Raw genomic sequence first — 17954 nt, 5'->3', positions numbered from 1 at the left:
GGCAGATGTGGTTCCAAGAACAAGTTGTGAAAGAGCGAACACTGGGCACATCTGTGGTGCTGGCACATCCAGGGGCACGGCCACCTCACGCTGCTGCTCAAACCCCACGAGCTCCAGGCCAGGCTCTCTTGCCAGGAAAAAGCGGCTGGGACACCAGCCCACCCACGCCACCGTGGTTTTCACAGCGTAGACTCCCAAGGAGGCTGGGACGGCCTTTTCAGCCTGCTTTGCTCTCTGCGAAGCCCCCTGTCCCGTCCTGCATGGCAGAGCCTGCCTGCCACAGACAGACAGGAACAACGTCCCTCTCAGTTCCCTCAGCCATCAGCGTGGACAGCCATGTGTTAGGGGTGTGCTTCAAATACCAACTGGGGCAGAATGCTTCCTGGCAGAAGTTCATTTCATTTCAGTAAATGATTCTGTGTGACTGTCAGAGCGTTACAACCTTAGGCACTTGTTTAAAATAGTCCCCCTAACCCATACTAGACCTAAGAAGTCAGACTGAGGCGATGGCAGGAAAGTGGGGTGTGGCTTGGCATCCTTCCCACCTCTCTAAGTGATTCAGCCGCGTAACCAGGTTAGGAGTTGTTCAGATGAATGAGGCACGTGGCCCCTACTCCCCTCTCCAAAGTGTACTCGAACTACGCCCCTCCCACACTAGCCCAGGCATGCTGGCCTGTTTCCTGAATACGTCAGCCTCTCTCCGGACTCAGGGCCTTTGCTTGAGCTGTCCCGAGAGGAATGCAGCTGTCTGGTCTCAGTGCCAGGGTCTCTCCACTCGGGCTCACCCTTCCGCATTCTCAGTGCTAGCCACTTTGTTTCCCCTATGCCGTCACTGTCCCTCTCCAGCAGTCTAAGTTTTATGTCACCTCACTACTGAGAGCCCATGGCCTGGTGTAGCAGAGGGGCTACGGGATACTCGCAGTGACGCAGATACACAAAAAGGTCGGGGCCCAGTTAATTCTAGAAGGTGGTAGAGGAAATGCTCACAAGGGAGAGAGCCAAGGGCAGGCCAGACCACGGAGAATGTTTTACCCACCCTCACTTCCTGTGCCAACCACGCCCCTCCCCCCCTTCATCACGGGGGGCCCCTACAACCCACTGCGGAGCAACTCCCATCTCCCCAGAACACCATCAGGAACGTGGAGCCAGACAGTCTACATAAGTTTATTATCATTCAAATATTTCATATAAAAAGGAACATAGCAGTTGGGTCAGGGTTCATTGAAAAATAAAAAAAAAATGCAGGTTTGTACACATTGCTCTATTTACAAGGGGGAGCAGGCTCTCCCCCACATCACGCACAGCAGCTGCACTTGTCCAGTGCTTCCTTGCAGACACAGCCCTGGGCACACTTGGCACAGCCCACAGGGCAGCAGGAGCAGCAGCCTGGGGAGAAAGGGCAGAGGGAGAGGTCAGAGCGCACATTACAGGCACCTCCTGCCCACCAGCCAGCCTGGCGCAAGCTCCTCCCAGCGCCGGATGACCCTGAGTTTGAGATGCATGTGTTCTTCCGAGACAATGGGTAGAACCTCTGGAAAAGGTCCACTCACTAGGAAAGGGCTGCCCTGCCGTTCTGAGCCCAGACGGGGCAGAAACCCTGGAGAAGCAGTGCCAGGGCCTCTGGGGGCAACGGAAGTCAGTCCCTAGCCTCCTAGAACCATACAAATGAAGGGAGAAAAGTCCTCAAGCTCAGAGAGGGGCAGCACCCTGGCCACAGCAGGGCCCCGGAGGACCAGGTCAGCTCTGGGCTGACTCTACAGGAAAGAGCTGCCCCAGCAAGTCAAAGAAACCAAGTTCATGTGCATCAAGTGCTGGGGACACTAGAGAGGTCAGAAGGCTGCATCAGGAGACAGGTTCTAGTTCCGGCTCCATCCTTGACACTATCTGGTGACCTCTCTGGACTGGACTGTCCTTGTGCTAGCGTGAGAGGTTAGGCTCACCACCTCCGTGGCTCTCTCAGCTCTGATTCTCACTCAGCGGCTGAGAGGAGGCGGCTACAGATGCTGGGTCACTAGTCTGCTGCCGCCTGCTGAGCTCGGGGCTCCCTCCTCTGACTCCGCCCAGCCCCCAGGTTCCCAGAGAAGGTCCCCCACTCACTCTTCTTGCAAGAGGTGCATTTGCACTCTTTGCACTTGCAGGAGCCGGCACAGGTGCAGGATCCACCTGCAAGGAGAGAGAGACAGCAGTCAATCAACAATCGCTCCCTGCACCTCCTCTGTCAGACACAGCAGAGGGAGCTCTTTCCCACTTAGGGCAGATAAAGACAAGCCTCCCTTTTTTCAGCATGAGGGAGGTAGGGTCTCTTCCTGATTTTACCCCAAAGGGAGGTCCCAGGCTCCAGACACAGCCCAGGCAGGGCCTTATGTCCTGAACTGCAAACAGGCAATGTCCCCACCGCCCACCGAATCTTGGCAGTTCTGCGGCCAGTCCAGCAGCCCTGTGATCCACTGGTTGACTTGGAGAACTCAGTACCACCAACTCTAAAATACAGGCAAGGGGAGACTGGAAACGCTCTCAGCACCTTGGTCAGTGGAAGGACGCACTGACCAACTACAGGAATCCACTACAGTCCCTATTAAAATACTCCCTGCTCCACCACAGGGACACGCAGTCTCATGCCTGGGTAAGGGGCAGCCTAAGGCCCAAAGCCGGGCGTTCTTACCAGTTGAGCAAGAGCAGTTGGGGTCCATTTCAATCAGAGGCGAGGCCTGAAGTCCAAGTAAAGAGAAGAAGAGGAACTCGTCCTTGTGCAAGGCGTGCTGGCGCCTAGGAGCCCGCGTGCTCCTTTTATAGCCAGGCAGGCGGCCCGGGCGCAAAAGGACCCGCCCCGGCCCTTGCACCCCGCCCTGCGGGATCCGCGCCGGCCGCAGCGTCCTTGGCTGAGCTGAGCGCACCTGGCAGGGCCGGGCGCACTGTTTGTGGAGGCCTTTGGACTCGCTGCGCACCACGCGGCCCGCGCCTCTGGCGCCTGATCACGTGGAGGAGCTGGCGTGCCGAGCGGCACACGGTGTCCCAGCTTCGGGCCCTCCCCAATTTTCCCCAGGGGGCAGCCAGCCCTGTTCCCGGCTTTTCCAGGAATTCAGCCCCTGAGTCCTAGCAGTATTCCCCACCCCTGGTCCCCTAGTTTTGTACTCTGGTTCACTCTTTCCCGGAGCACGTGTGCAAACCCACCCTGTGCTCACATCTCTGACTTGGCTGGAGCCCGGGAGTGGTGTGCAAAGACGGGGGGTGGTTCTGACCTTCACCTTCTAGCTCCCCCAGCCCAACCCCTGTATTGATGTCTGTCCTTGCCTGTCTCCTGTTCACAGCAACGCAGGCAGATAGAGCGCCCTCCTCCTTCCTTTCGCCCTCCTTTGCCTAAACTTTCCAGGGCTTTCCTCCGCTTAGGGGACCCACCCCAGGATGGAGTTCCCAAGGCACTCTGTCCCACCCTCTGTCCCAGGGAAGAAATCGTTTTAGGCGCTAGGCTGACCTAGCTAAATAACAAGCAGGGAAAGTTATTTTCCTTTTCCCTTTCAGTGTTCCTGACAATGACATAACGTTTCGTCAGCGCCAGCCTTGATCAGTCCCTTTCACTCTTTAACCCTGACAACAACTCTGAGGGGAAATCCTAGAATTACACACAGCACAAGTTTACAGGAGCACACTGTGCTGGGACGTGCTGGGACGTGCTGGGAGGTGGTGCTGGGTCTGATTCCTGTCACTTCCCAAAGGAACGAGAAAGAACCTTCCCTTTGGCCCAGAGGTATGTCTTCACCGCTTCTGTCGTGTCCAGTCGAATCCTGGAAGTGACAAAGTGATGCCTACAAAAGGAACATATATATATATGATTCTGTGGCTACCTTCTATGTCTGGAAGTAAACTGATTCTCATTTTGAGAGTGATAAGGTATTTGTTTTTCATATAAATATATTTAAGGAAATATGAATGGTTTAAAAATTGTTGCATAAACTACTCTCATCCTGTATCTGTGATGAGATACAACTGCTCGTGCTCTACATCCGTGGTGCTGGTGCATCTTTGTGGGAAGAGAGACTCACCTCCTCTGGGCCACTGGACTCATCAGGTTCACGTGGTGGATGAGGCCAACACAGGACACAGAGCCAGGCGCACCAGGCCTGGTGTATTTGTCTGCAAGTAGGAAAATGTCTCCTATTCTATGAATGGTAAAGAGAAATGAATAGCTGAATTTATAGGTTACTTGCAGTGCTCTAAATTCTAAGTTCTTTGCATGTATCAAATCATTCAATTCTAAGAACCAGATGCTACTATTTTCAATTTTCATAGCGGAGGAGACTGAGCCACAGACAGGTCATGACAGCCAGCTATCGGCGACACAGGAGGATTGGTACTCACGCCGGCGGCCTGCAGCACCGTGCCCTCACCAGCCACCCAGCAGCACTACACCACATGAAAGAGGAGGCGGTGGAGACAGCACTGAGGGGCAGTCAGACCCCAGTGCACAGCCCTGTGCCTTCTCTGGGCTCCAGTTTGCTGTCTCTCAAGCGAGGATCACAACGGGACTGTCTCTAAGGCCCTTCGAGCTCTGAACAATGAGAGGCAGGATTTAACGTGGACGGATATCATGTCCCAGGGGACTTATTGCAGGTCATCCACACTCCCCATAGCCCTGGGCCAGAAGGACCTAATGCCGTCTCTAGCTTCTGACCCGGAGTAATGCTTCAGAATCAATGAGCAGGTTGGGAGTTAAAAGGGTTATCTCTACACGCATGTCAGCACAGAAACAGTGATCATAACAGCCACTGTTTATCCAGCCCTCGCCTGGAGCTAGGAAACTATCATTCATTCCACACATAGGGACAGAATGTCCTCTGTACAAATGGAGAAAAGGACCCCAGCCAGGAAGTGACACAGTGGTCTGTGAACCACGATGCCTGACCCCAGAACCCATGCTCTCAGCACAGGCTGGTTGCTGAGAACCCTCTTCACACAGGGCACCTGCGGGCAAGCCTGGTCCTGACTCCGCTCCGTGTGACTTGTCTTTCTCTTTGATTTTACATCAAATAGCAACTCCCTCCACAAACAGCGGGGGGGGGGGGGGGGGGACTAAACCATTGTCATTAATTACAAGTCACTCCGGGCTTCTTTCCTGCCTAATAAACACTATCATGCCCTCCGGATAGCAGAACCTGCCATCGCCCTGTGTGGGCAAAGTCCCTCATCTGGAACCGACTCTCAGGCACACTCCATCATGCTGAGAAAAGCCCTGACAGTTTCCTCTAGAGCCCTAGTCACTTTGCTGGTTTCCAGTAGCCAAGGGCTGGATTTTGGAGAAGCAAATATCTGCCTGACTCAGGAGAGACTTCCTGAGACTCAAAGCCCAGCCACAAGTAGGAGCTCTCAGGGGGGGTGGCAGGAGTCCTGTCAGAGACCCTGGGCCAGCCGAGAGTGACGGTTCCCTGTGGGGAATTGAAGTGGCTGTGTGCACTGCTCTGTAAGGTTGTGGGCTCTACCCTCTGGGCCGGTTAGGACTTGGTTCAAAGACGAAAGGAACACTTCTGATAGACATATGCACAGCGTTTGTAAATATCTGATTCTCTTATATGACTTCTTCATATATTTATTACAATTATGTATATTGAATCTCAAAATGGGTTTCATGTGCTGTTCTTTTGAACATTTTCTTAGTAATTCATTTTATTTTACTAAAGTTGATATTCGTGAATGTTATAAGTGCTAAAATGGTCTTCAACACCAGGATTTCAGAAGTAAGCCCTCACCACACGTGAGGCTCTTGCATTGACAGAGGATGAAGCTCAGTGAGGTCACCTGCTGGCCTTAGGGCACTCAGTCAGGGGACAAATATTGCCATGCACAAGACAACTCAGTAATCTTCTAGACCATTCCCTAACTTGGCCCTGGTGGGCACAAAATTCCTCATTTCCAAAGCACAGAAAAGGAACCAGATCAGAGGACAGTCAACAACTTTTATTATCGCTCACGTATTTCATAGAAAAAAGAATGTGGCAAACAGGTCAGGGTGGAATAAAAAATATTGTAAAAGGCAGGTTTAAACGGGAACATGTTGTGTTATTTACATCAGGGAGCGGCTCTCCCGGAGGTCACGCACAGCAGCTGCACTTGTCCGATGCTCCTTTGCAGACACAGCCCTGGGCGCAACGGGCACAGCCCACAGGGCAGCAGGAACAGCAGCCTGGGGACAGCAGGGAAATGAGGGGTCGGAGGTGACTTCACTAGGCACCTCACAGCCCAACACCAGGCCGGACACAAGCCCCCAGCTCCAGAGGACCCTTGGGATGCAAAAGCATGCTCTTTTGTGATATAACTAGCAATTCGCTTGGGGTCTGGATTTCACCAGAAGACTGATCTGCCCATTTGAACCGAGGACAGTCAGGGCAGAGAGCCTGCAGAGGCAGTGACAGGGTCCCAGGGGCAAAGCAAGACCAGTTTCCCCAGAATTATCCACTCTAAACCAGCTCAGGGTGTCCTCCTCTGACTCAGCCCAGCCCCCAGATTCCAGAGAAGACCCCCACTCACTCTTCTTGCAGGAGGTGCATTTGCACTCTTTGCACTTGCAGGAGCTGGCACAGGTGCAGGATCCACCTGCAAGGAGGGAGAGACAGGTAGTGAGAGGTGTGACTGTGGGAGAGGCAGCCCTCAACTATGCCTCGCGCAGCCCCTCCTGCCCCACTTAGAGCAGACACAGGCCTGTCCACCCTCTCTGCCCTTGTGCTGGAGAGAGCAGTGCACTCCCTGCTGCTTACCCCCAGGATGGTCCCAGGCTCCAGACCCAGTTCAGTTAGGATGGGTCTGAGGGCCAGGAACTTATGTCCTGAGCTCAGAGGATACACTGTCCCCTGCCCCAACCTACCACACAAGGCTTAGAGTCCTGGGCCCAGCAGTCCTCCACCCCCACCCACAACCCCCACCTGATGATGGGGAGCAAGACAGCCCTGAGCCTCAGCCTCTCTGATAGGAGCAGCTGGGCGGCTGGAAATGCTCTAAAGGGGGATGAAAGCCCTTGGCCAGGGAGAAAGCCCAGAACCTACTATCTCTCTGCAGAAGACCATTTCCTCTCAAGCTCAACATGCTCCCTCTCACCCCAGGGACGCTGTCCTGGAGCTGGAAATGCTGCCCCCTAAGTGTAGATCCCGGGTCCTTACCAGTTGGGCAGGAGCAGTTGGGGTCCATTTCAATCAGAGATGAAGCAGAGAGGTCCAAAGCCAGCGGCGAAGAGGCACTGGTGCTGGTGTAACGCGTGGTGGCGCCCAGGAGCCCTCGTGCTCACTTTATAGTCCGAGGAGGCGGCCCGGGCGCAGAAGTCTCGCCCTGGCCCTGCACCCCGCCCCGCGGAGCTCGTTCCGCTCGCAGCGTCCTTGGCTGTGCTGAGCGCACCGGGCCGGGCCGGGTGCAGTGGTCCCCTATCGCGGCGGGGTTCCGAGCGCACGCGCCCGCGCACCTTTGGCGCCTGATTAGGTGGAGGGGCTAGTGTGCCGTGTGTCGCGCACGGTATTCAGCCAGCGTCCAGGCCTGGTTCTTCCCAAGTTTCCACTGGGTCTCCTTGCCCTTGTTACTGAAACCCAGACCCTGTGCCCTCCCGGTCCTCGGCACCTCGGTCCCCAGGCTCTGTCTTCAGTTCTGTCCCTTCCAGGAACCCATGCGCAACACTCATCCCACTCATGTCCTGACTGAGCTGGAGTGGGGGAGAAACCAGAGGGAGTTGTGTGCAGAGGACCCTGTGCAGTGGGACTGTGGCGTCCCACCCGCCATTTTTCTCCCCGTCCCCCATTTTCGGTCTTCAGTCCTTCTCGGCTGTACAGCGCACCTAGCCATCCAGCAGAGGCCTCTGCCGCCTTCCTTCCCTCCGGGCTCCTCCCGGGGAGATCCAGGGGCCCGTTCCTCCAGGCCCTCTGCAGAGAACGCTGTTGCTCCCACAGTGGCTGAGACACCGGCTCCCTGAGGTCCTCACAGCGGGGCAGACTTGGTTTTGAATAACCAGAAGGAAAAGTTATTATTTCCTCATCACCTTCTAAACATAACAGCGTTTAGTAAGTGCTCTAAGCACTTTGCATCTTTGTACCCTCACAACACCCCTGCAGGAAAGTACTTTTACTTATTTATTTATTTATTTGAGCTCTTTTTGCTAGAGGACAACCACTTCAACATAAAAAGACTAAGTTCCTTGCCCAAGGCTCCATAGCTGGAAATTTGTATACTACCTAGTCAGGCTCCCAAGGGAGGGAGAAGTTTCCTGAACTGCTGGTATGAGGCCTAGGTCTGTTGACAACAGTTCTCTACTGTCTTTTTTCTTTTTAAATGAGTTTTGGGAATTGTTTGAGTGCTCACTTATTGAGTATACACTTATGAGTATAGGTAAAGCATTTTAACATTTTTTATTTAATTTTAGGTAAAGAGAGGAAAGGAGAGAGAGATAGAGATGTTGTCCCACTTATTTATGCATTCATTGGTCGATTCTTTTTTTTTTTTTTTACAGAGACAGAGCGATAGATAGATAGGGACAGACAGACAGGACCGGAGAGATGAGAAGCATCAATCGTTAGTTTTTCGTTGTGACACCTTAGTTGTTCATTGATTGCTTTCTCATATGTGCCTTGACCGTGGCCCTTCAGCAGACCGAGTAACCCCTTGCTTGAGCCAGAGACCTTGGGTCCAAGCTGGTGAGCTTTGCTCAAACCAGATGAGCCCGCACTCAAGCTGGTGACCTCGAGGTCTCGTACTTGGATCGTCTGCATCCCAGTCCGACGTTCTATCCACTGCGTCACCACCTGGTCAGGCTATTGGTTGATTCTTGTATGTGTCCTGACTGGGGATTGAACCCGCAACCTTGGCATATGGGGACAATGCTCTAACCCAGTGGTAGTCAACCTGGTCCATACCGCTCACTAGTGGGTGTTCCAGCTTTCATGGTGGGCAGTAGCGGAGCAACCAAATTATAAATAAAAAGATAGATTTTACTATAGTAAGTTGTTTTATAAAGATTTATTCTGGCAAACTTAGCAAAAATCTAACATAAAGTACTTGGTAAGTAATTATTATTACATGCTTTAACTTGCTGTAACTCTGCTTTATAAATTTTATAAAGTAAAGTTATTTCCCTACTTTATAAATCACCATTACTGTGGAACTGGTGGGCGGTTAGAAAATTTTACTACTAACAGAGATACAAAAGTGGGCGGTAGGTATAAAAAAGGTTGACTACCCCTGGTCTAACCAATCAAGCTACCTTGTCAGGGCAGTACAACATTTTAAAATGTCATATTCTTATTGGTGGTTCATATATTTATTGCAATTATGTGTCGATTCTCAAAAGTGATTTTGTATACTGTTCTTTCAAAACCTTTTCTTACTAATTCATTTTATTTTACCAAAGTTGATATCTGTGAATATCATAAATGATGGAATGATCCTCAACACCAGTTTCAGAAGCCAGCCGTCACAGCATGTGGACTAAGGCTCTTGTAATTGACAGAGGATCAAGCTCAGCGAGGTCACCCGCTGGCCTTAAGGCAGCCATTCCCCAACCTGGCCCTGGTGGGCACAAAATTCCTCATTTCCAAAGCACAGAAAAGGAACCAGATCAGAGGACAGTCAACAACTTTTATTATCGCTCACATATTTCATAGAAAAAGAGTGTGGCAAACAGGTCAGAGTGGAATAAAAAATAAAAGGCAGGTTTAAACAGGAACATGTTGTGTTATTTACATCAGGGAGCGGCTCTCCCAGAGGTCACGCACAGCAGCTGCACTTGTCCGATGCTCCTTTGCAGATGCAGCCCTGGGCGCAACGTGCACAGCCCACAGGGCAGCAGGAACAGCAGCCTGGGGACAGCAGGGAAATGAGAGGTCGGAGGTGACGTCACCAGGCACCTCACAGCCCAACACCAGGCCGGACACAAGCCCTCAGCTCCAGAGGACCCTTGGGACGCAAAAGCATGCTCTTTTGTGATATAACTAGCAATTTGTTTGGGGTTTGGATTTCATAGGGAGAAGGCTGGCCTGCCCCATTTGAACCGAGGACAGTCAGGGCAGAGAGCCTGCAGAGGCAGTGACAGGGTCCCAGGGGCAAAGCAAGACCAGTTTCCCCAGAACTAGCCACTCTAAACCAGCTCAGGGTGTCCTCCTCTGACTCAGCCCAGCCCCCAGATTCCAGAGAAGACCCCCACTCACTCTTCTTGCAGGAGGTGCATTTGCACTCTTTGCACTTGCAGGAGCTGGCACAGGTGCAGGATCCACCTGCAAGGAGGGGAGAGACAGGTGGTGAGGTGTGACTGTGGGAGAGACAGCAGCCCTCAACTATGCCTCACGCACCCCCTCCTGCCCCACTTAGAGCAGACACAGGCCTGTCCACCCTCTCTGCCCTTGTGCTGGAGAGAGCAGTGCACTCCCTGCTGCTTACCCCCAGGATGGTCCCAGGCTCCAGACCCAGTTCAGTTAGGATGGGTCTGAGGGCCAGGAATTTATGTCCTGAGCTCAGAGGATACACTGTATGTCCCCTGCCCCAACCTACCACACAAGGCTTAGAGTCCTGGGCCCAGCAGTCCTCCACCCCCACCCACAACCCCCACCTGATGATGGGGAGCAAGACAGCCCTGAGCCTCAGCCTCTCTGATAGGAGCAGCTGGGCGGCTGGAAATGCTCTAAAGGGGGATGAAAGCCCTTGGCCAGGGAGAAAGCCCAGAACCTACTATCTCTCTGCAGAGGACCATTTCCTTTCAAGCTCAACATGCTCCCTCTCACCCCAGGGACGCTGTCCTGGAGCTGGAAATGCTGCCCCCTAAATCCAGATCCCGGGTCCTTACCAGTTGGGCAAGAGCAGTTGGGGTCCATTTCAATCAGAGATGAAGCAGAGAGGTCCAAAGCCAGTGGCGAAGAGGCACTGGTGCTGGTGTAACGCGTGGTGGCGCCCAGGAGCCCTCGTGCTCACTTTATAGTCCGAGGAGGCGGCCCGGGCGCAGAGGTCTCGCCCTGGCCCTGCACCCCGCCCTGCGGAGTCCGTGCCGCTCGCAGCGTCCTTGGCTGTGCTGAGCGCACCGGGCCGCGCCGGGCGCACCGTTTGCCTATCCGAGCGCAACGCACTCTGAGCCCTCCCCGCGGGCAGTCACCTTTGGAGCTGATCACGTGGAGGGGCTAGTGTGCCGTGTGTCGCACACGGTATCAGCTAGTCTCCAGGCTGGACCTTCCCAATTTTCCACTGGGTCTCCTCGCCCTGTTACTGAAACCCAGGCCCTGTGCCCTCGCCCACAGATGTCCACCCTCACTTGCCATGGAAGATGAGCTTGCTGAGACTTGGCCCAGAGGCAGCACGGTGATTGCTGTGAGCTTCATTTTCCCATCTCTCATATCAGGGGCACAATTGGTTTTCTTCAGAAGTTCCTTCTAGATCTCACTGTGAGAGGCAGGATTAAGCATCCAGTGACATCATGATCAGCCTGCTGTGGCCAGCAAGGTGTAGACCTGTGAGTGCGGAGCTGGTAGCTTGGTAGGTTGCTTAACCTCTCTGGAAAAGGACACTGTCACTTCAACCCTTGCATTTTCAGTGTCTTGTTGGCTTCTCTGTGGATAAATGACATAAAGGGTGGGAAAGTCTGCCCAAATGTTGCGGCAGTGTCTTGTCCCAGATTACTTCCTACAGGAGGTCATCTCTAGTCTTCCTGGAAGCAGGTCAGCAAGGTTTTAATCCCACCCATAATGTCTAACCCAGAGTGGTACTTCTAAACCAATGAGTTCTTTTACTTCGTCTGGCCCTTTGGCTAAGATCAATAGTCGTATCTAGCAGGCCTTCCCCTAGGGGCTTGTTGGAAACTGGAAGGGATTCTTTTCCCATGGATTTCAGTGTGGACATAGTGATCATAATGGCCACATAGGGCATAATGTTTATTAAGCCCTAGCTAGGAGCCAGGACACTCACTTATTCCTCACTTAGAGATTATATCATATTTCCCCATGTATAAGATGCACTTTTTCTAAAAATTTGGGGTCCTAACACTGGGTGCATCTTATACAGTGATTATAGTTTTCTTACTAGCATTTCCCGCTTTTTCACGCAGATGAGGAGTTGTATGAATTTTATGATGAATAAAACTTGAGTTCAATAACTATGTAATACATTTTGTTTTCAAATTTTGGGCCCTAAAAGTAAGGTGCATCTTATACATAGGAGTGTCTTATGCATGGGAAAATATGGTAACCTCCTTTCTACAAATGGGGAAATGGAGACCAGAGAGTTTCAGTGACTTGCCAAGGACATACCACTGGTGGCACAGTAGGCTCTGAACCAGGATGCGTGACACCAATACTTATGCATCAACACAGGCGGGCTTAATGTGATCCCCTCTTTACACAGAGCCTTGTAGACAAGCACAGTCCTGACTCATGGTCTTTCTCTTTGATTTTACATCAAAAAGCAACTCCCTCCACAAATAGCCGAGGGGAACTAACCGTTGTCATTAATTACAAGTCACTCCCTCCAAACTGCAGAACCTGCCATCACCCTGCATGAGCAGACGCGGAGTCCTGGAACCAATTCCCTCTTACTGAGAAAAGCCTTGGCAATTCCTTCCAAAGCCCTAGTCCCTTTGGTGGTTTCAAATAGCCAACAGCTGGATTCTGGGAGCCAGATTTCAGCCTGCCCTAGGTAAGAACTTGCAAAGATTCAGAGCCAAGTTCAAACAAGGAGCTCCCAAGGTAGCAGGTGTCCTGTCAGTGACACCAGGCTAGCCGAGAGTGATGGTTTCCGTGGGAGCATCAGGAGCAATGCTGCTGCAGGTGTTTGTGGTCCACTCATTGGGCCACTTATGAATTGTTTTCAGTGCTCAATACACGCTTCTGTTGAGCCATGTGCAGCATTTTAAAATCTCTCATACTATTTATTCTTTATATATTGAAATTATGTGTTGAACCTACACGTGTGGGCTTTGTATTGTTCTTGTATGCCATTTCATAGTAATTATTTACCAGGATTTAGGTCTGGGATGGATAGGGAAACAAAAAACTGATCCTTTAGTATAATGATTTTTACACCCGTGTCAGAATCAAGCAAGTGGGGTGTGGTTTTCCATTCTCTCTAGTTACTTTCAAGCCTTAAATCCAGTGAGGAATGGAAGTTGGGCAGGGAAACCACGGAGAATGAGAATTCTGGATTGCGAAGTTTCATACCATCAACGTCACTATGACAGCAGAGGGGATCCTGTATCTACCCAATGCCCTTAGAGCCTCTCAGTGAGGTCACCTGGCTGGCCTCAAGGCTATTAGAGAATACCACTTCAGTCCGGAACCCAGGTCTCTGCCCTTCCCATCCAACCCCCAACTCAGCCCTAGTGGGTATGCCAAGGAACACCAAGTCAGAATAAAGCCAAAAACTTTTTATTATCATTCATGTATTTTATAGAAAAAGCAAAGGAAATGTAGCAAACGGGTCAGGGTTATACAAAAAAAATTTACAGGTTTGCACATGTTGCTCTATTTACATCTGGGAGCGGCTCTCCCCCACGTCACGCACAGCAGCTGCACTTGTCCGATGCCCCTTTGCAGATGCAGCCCTGGGCACACTTGGCGCAGCCCGCGGGGCAGCAGGAGCAGCAGCCTGGCGGAGGGAAGGAAGTGGCAGAGGTGAGTGTTTGGGATAAAAAGAATATAAAGGGTCCCATCCTTACTGCCCTGTTTAAACTCCCCTTGGGGTGGAATAGAGGGTGGGCAGGGCCTCAGGATGCAGGGGAGAGAGGATTCCACTCACTTTTCTTACAGGAGGTGCATTTGCATTCTTTGCATTTGCAGGAGCCGGCACAGGTGCAGGAGCCATCTGCAAGGAGAAAGCCAGGTGAGAGTGGTCCTTGGTGAATGAATGGATGCTAGGAGCCCGAGTTCGAATCCCAGATCCATAAAGAACCCAACTCCACAACCACCAGTCAAACGGAGACCAGTAGGGAAAGGCAGACCAAACGCTTTAGAAAGAGGCCACTAGTACCCGGAAACCCAGTCATGAGAAAGAGCAGGAGGGGTCCTCAATTGCTTGTCTAGCTCTACAACCCACACCTGGCGTCCCCAGCCCAGACCACGTTCCCTTACCGGTGGCGCAGGAGCAGTTGGGATCCATGGCGAGCTCAAGCGGTGGCTGGAGTCCAGGGACAGCTGCAAAACTTTGATCGCTGGGACTTCGAGGAGTCTTAGTGAAGCGCAGCGCGCGGAGGGCTTCCTTTATAGCGGGAAGGAGCCGGGACGAGTGCAAAAGCCCGGCGCGGCGGGCGCCGCCTGCACACGCCCTGCGCTGACTCACTGGCGCGGCCGGGCCACCTGGCGGAGCGCACGGAGCTGTGCACACGGACCGCGGGGCGACAGTTCCGAGAAGCCGCCCCACGTGCGCCCCGGGCGCCCTCGGCGCCAGTGGGGCCGCGTGCAGAGCTCTGCGGTGTACGAGGGGCAGCCCGGGCCGTGCGCCGAGCACCCTGCCCCTGCCTTCCGCTGTGACTCTGCACACTGCTACGTGCCCCGCCGCTGCGCCGTGTGCCCCGAACTTGAACCCGAGTGGTTAGAGAACGGGTGAAAGCCGACCTTGCGGACACTGCTCAAACAATCAGTTGGACGTGAAGACAGATTACCAAAAACTCTTTGTATCTGTCAAGGATTAATAACTGTGTTGCATCATATTAAAGCAGTGGGATGGTTATTGACGACATATCCGTTGTACAGACAGTGCTTTGATATGCAATAGCAAGTGTAGTAAATGAGTTATGTGTGAGCTCTCATTTAGTCCTGTATCAGCCCTGTGAGGTAAGGACTATCTGTTATTCCCGTTTTTAAAATTTTATTTTTGAGAGAAAGAGAGAGAGAGAGAGAGAGAGAGAAACATCTATTTGTTGTTCCACTTATTTATGCATTCATTGGTTGATTCTTATACTGCCCTGACCAATCCACAACCTTGGCTTATCTGGATGATGCTCTAACCAACTGAGTTCCCTGGCCAGGGCTCTTGTTATTCCCATTTTAAAGAGAAGAAAGTGGCAGGTAACTTGCCCAAGCTCACAGAGCTAGGAAGTGGCAGAACCTGGTGACTCAGGTTAGAGGGCCCAGCAGATGCTGAAAGCTGTAGCAGGGTAACGTCATCCACCCACAGAGGAGAACAGACATCAAGAAGCCAGAAGCCTTGTGCTGCAGAAACTCATGGTCATGGGGGCAGTGTCACAGGGGCCCAGGGAAGTGACACCGGGGTCATGGCTAGGGCACCCTCTGAGGCAGGGAGAGCAGAGAGGGGGAGACCCAGTCCAGCACAGGAAGGAGTGAGCCTGTGAGGTGAGGAGGGTGAGAAAGTCTTGCCAGGCAGGGGAAGAAAAGGAGCAGAGGAAGGAGTCGGCTGGAAAGTTGGCATCGTCCTGGAACACGAGGAAGGGAAAAACCCCACCAGAGCTTTCTTCCCCAGGGGATGTTAAGAGGAAGAGAGGTCAGGTGGGTCCGGATTCCTCTCTGGGTCACCAACCTCGGAATGCCCGGTTGCGTCATCTGTCAGGGAAAGAGTCACTGGAAGGTTCCTGGCAGGCTTGGGGAATGCTGGCTGCGGGATTGGCGGGGAGTTTAGTGAGGAGGCTGCAGAGAACAGGCTGTCCTTGCAGAATTTACTGTTAGATCCTGTGGAAATGTCTTCACGGTATAGCTCAAATGTCACTTCCTCTGGGGAGCCCATCCTGACCCACTGGCTCGGTCAGGGTGTCCATGGAACGTACTGGAAGACATCCCTTCCTTTTCCTTTCTGGAACTTTTCACGTCCGTAATATGTAGGAACTTGGGTGATTCTCGGATTGATATTTGTGTCCTTCCCCAATCCAGGGTGTCGTTGGAAACTCTAGGAGCAGTCACTGCCCCTGAAATGTGTCTCCAGCCCTGGGCACAGGGCAAGTTTGCACTGAGTGCTTCACAAATATTTGTCAAGCTTTATGTTAGGGCCCATTGCAAAATGGAAGTCACTCCTTTGGGACCTGTGTGCTAACTCAAATAAAAACATAATCAGGGAGAAAGAGTTGGGTCATCAGAGGGACTAAATTCTATCGGTAACTCAACTGAGTGACCTGGGGCCAGTTATATGCCAGGGCCCCTCTGAACCTCAGTATACACTCTGTGAAATGATCAGATTGAACTAGAAATTGAGAGTCACAAACTTTCTCCGACTTTAGAGCCGAGGTCTTGGAAACCTCACCGTGTCTGGCAGCCCTGTGGACAGAGAGTGTTGGAGGGCTGGTCTTTGGCGGTGGCTGATTGTCTTGTTGTTATTTCCATATGTGCACACATTCTATGCAAAATTCCTGCATTCTAATAAACCAGATGCCCATTTGTCCACTCGGTGGGAACAATCCAACTCTGTGAAGAGACAATTGGGCTTGTTTTTGCCCTGAAAGTATTAAATCTAGCCCTGGGTTTGGGCCATCCAAGTTGGCAGTAAAACTTGCTTCCAGTCTCCACTGTCTCCCTGGAATCATTTTGACTCTGCAAGGGGAGGGATGACCGATCCACACAGATGAAGAGGTCCTGCACCTAGTCTTGCTCACCTCCAGGCTCCTGAAAGCCTTCCTGTGCTTGAGACAGAGGTGGAGAGGGAAGACTTTCTAGTGCAGGGGTCCCCAAACTTTTTACACAGGGGGTCAGTTCACTGTCCCTCAGACCGTTGGAGGGCCGGACTACAAAAAAAACTATGAACAAATCCCTATGCACACTGCACATATCTTATTTTAAAGTAAAAAAACAAAACGGGAAGAAATACAATATTTAAAATAACAAACAAGTAAATTTAAATCAACAAACTGACCAGTATTTCAATGGGAACTATGCTCCTCCACTGACCACCTATGAAAGAGGTGCCCCTTCCAGAAGTGCAGCAGGGGCTGGATAAATGGCCTCAGGGGGCCGCATGTGGCCTGTGGGCCGTAGTTTGGGGACCCCTGTTCTAGTGTCTGCATCCCTGATGTGGTGAGTGTGTGCGCGCGCAAGGTGGGGTGGGGAGGATGAAGCCAGGCAGCACTAGATGGAGAAAAATATCCCCCGGCAAATCTGATGTCATTCTTCTTTGTAAAACAGTGATGTGATCCTAGCCTGCATTAATGGAAGTATGCCAACTGGAACCAAGGAGGTGATCTTTACCCCTTTGCTAAACTGGTGGGAAAAAAATATATATTTTAATTTGCATTTCCAAAGATGAGATTGAATATGTTTCATCTGTTCTTTGACCTTTCAAGTTTATTTTCCCATGAATTGCTTATTTTTATCCTTTGTGTAGTTTTTAAAGCGGGCTGTTCATGTCTTATCATCTATTGCAGTTGTTGATCTTTTGTCTCTTACACACATACACATTGTATTAGTCAGCTTGGGCTGCTATAACAAAACGCCATAAAAACAGGAGACATTTATTTCCTCACAGTTCTGGAGGTGGGAAATCCAAGATCAAGGTGCCAGCAGGGTTGGTTTCTGGTGAAAACTCTCTTCCTGGTTTGTAAGCAGCCACCGTCTGGCAGAAGAGAGCTCTCTGGTGTCTCTTCTTAAGAAGACACTAATCCTAATCCTATTATATTTCAAGGCCCCACTTGTATGGTCTCATTTAACCTTAATTACTTTCTCACAGGCCCTGTCTCCAAATAGTTATGTTGGGCATTAAAGCTTCAACATCAGAATGGGGGTCAGAGGGGGACACAAGTCAGTCCATAGCACACTTATATACCAACTCTCTACTATTACCATTTAACTTTACTTATTTTTATCTTATTTTTAATTATGGTAAAGTGCACACAACATAAAATTGACCATCTTAACCATTTTTGAAATGTACAGTTCAGTGGTGTGAAGTATATTTAGATTGTTGTGCAACCAAATCTCCGGAATTCTCTTCATCTTGCAAAACTGCAACTCTGTCCCCGTCAAACAATTCCCCATCCCTCTCTCAGTCTCTGAAAACCATTCTATTTTCTGTCTATAGAT

At 51.4% G+C, this 17954-nt stretch overlaps 4 protein-coding genes and 1 long non-coding RNA gene across 5 annotated transcripts; 1 reads left to right on the top strand and 4 right to left on the bottom strand.

Moving 5' to 3' along the window:
• Positions 1–1140: 1140 nt before the first annotated feature.
• On the bottom strand, positions 1141–2810 carry LOC136312560 (metallothionein-1-like). Its single transcript, XM_066242085.1, has 3 exons — positions 2663–2810; positions 2098–2163; positions 1141–1386 (listed from the first exon to the last, which is right to left on the bottom strand). The coding sequence occupies exons 1-3, from the start codon at positions 2688–2690 to the stop codon at positions 1295–1297; spliced, it is 186 nt and encodes a 61-aa protein (XP_066098182.1). The 5' UTR covers positions 2691–2810; the 3' UTR covers positions 1141–1294.
• Positions 2811–3896: 1086 nt separating this feature from the next.
• On the top strand, positions 3897–6075 carry LOC136312561 (uncharacterized). Its single transcript, XR_010727013.1, has 2 exons — positions 3897–4166; positions 4288–6075. It is a non-coding gene; the product is annotated as an uncharacterized lncRNA (long non-coding RNA).
• Positions 5935–7299, bottom strand: LOC136312559 (metallothionein-1A-like). The gene is made up of 3 exons (XM_066242083.1): positions 7146–7299; positions 6520–6585; positions 5935–6175 (listed from the first exon to the last, which is right to left on the bottom strand). The coding sequence occupies exons 1-3, from the start codon at positions 7171–7173 to the stop codon at positions 6084–6086; spliced, it is 186 nt and encodes a 61-aa protein (XP_066098180.1). The 5' UTR covers positions 7174–7299; the 3' UTR covers positions 5935–6083.
• A 2287-nt stretch (positions 7300–9586) lies between these two features.
• On the bottom strand, positions 9587–10955 carry LOC136312558 (metallothionein-1A-like). Its single transcript, XM_066242082.1, has 3 exons — positions 10802–10955; positions 10170–10235; positions 9587–9821 (listed from the first exon to the last, which is right to left on the bottom strand). The coding sequence occupies exons 1-3, from the start codon at positions 10827–10829 to the stop codon at positions 9730–9732; spliced, it is 186 nt and encodes a 61-aa protein (XP_066098179.1). The 5' UTR covers positions 10830–10955; the 3' UTR covers positions 9587–9729.
• Positions 10956–13348: 2393 nt separating this feature from the next.
• LOC136313399 (metallothionein-1E) lies at positions 13349–14224 on the bottom strand. The gene is made up of 3 exons (XM_066243722.1): positions 14067–14224; positions 13735–13800; positions 13349–13584 (listed from the first exon to the last, which is right to left on the bottom strand). Exons 1-3 carry the CDS (start codon positions 14092–14094, stop codon positions 13493–13495), a joined length of 186 nt encoding a protein of 61 aa, XP_066099819.1. The 5' UTR covers positions 14095–14224; the 3' UTR covers positions 13349–13492.
• Positions 14225–17954: the final 3730 nt, after the last annotated feature.

Source organism: Saccopteryx bilineata, chromosome 9 (genome assembly GCF_036850765.1).
Source record: "Saccopteryx bilineata isolate mSacBil1 chromosome 9, mSacBil1_pri_phased_curated, whole genome shotgun sequence".
Lineage (NCBI taxonomy): Eukaryota > Metazoa > Chordata > Mammalia > Chiroptera > Emballonuridae > Saccopteryx > Saccopteryx bilineata.
The sequence above is the reverse complement of the archived record's forward strand: the minus strand, read 5'-3'. Positions and strand labels throughout refer to the sequence as shown.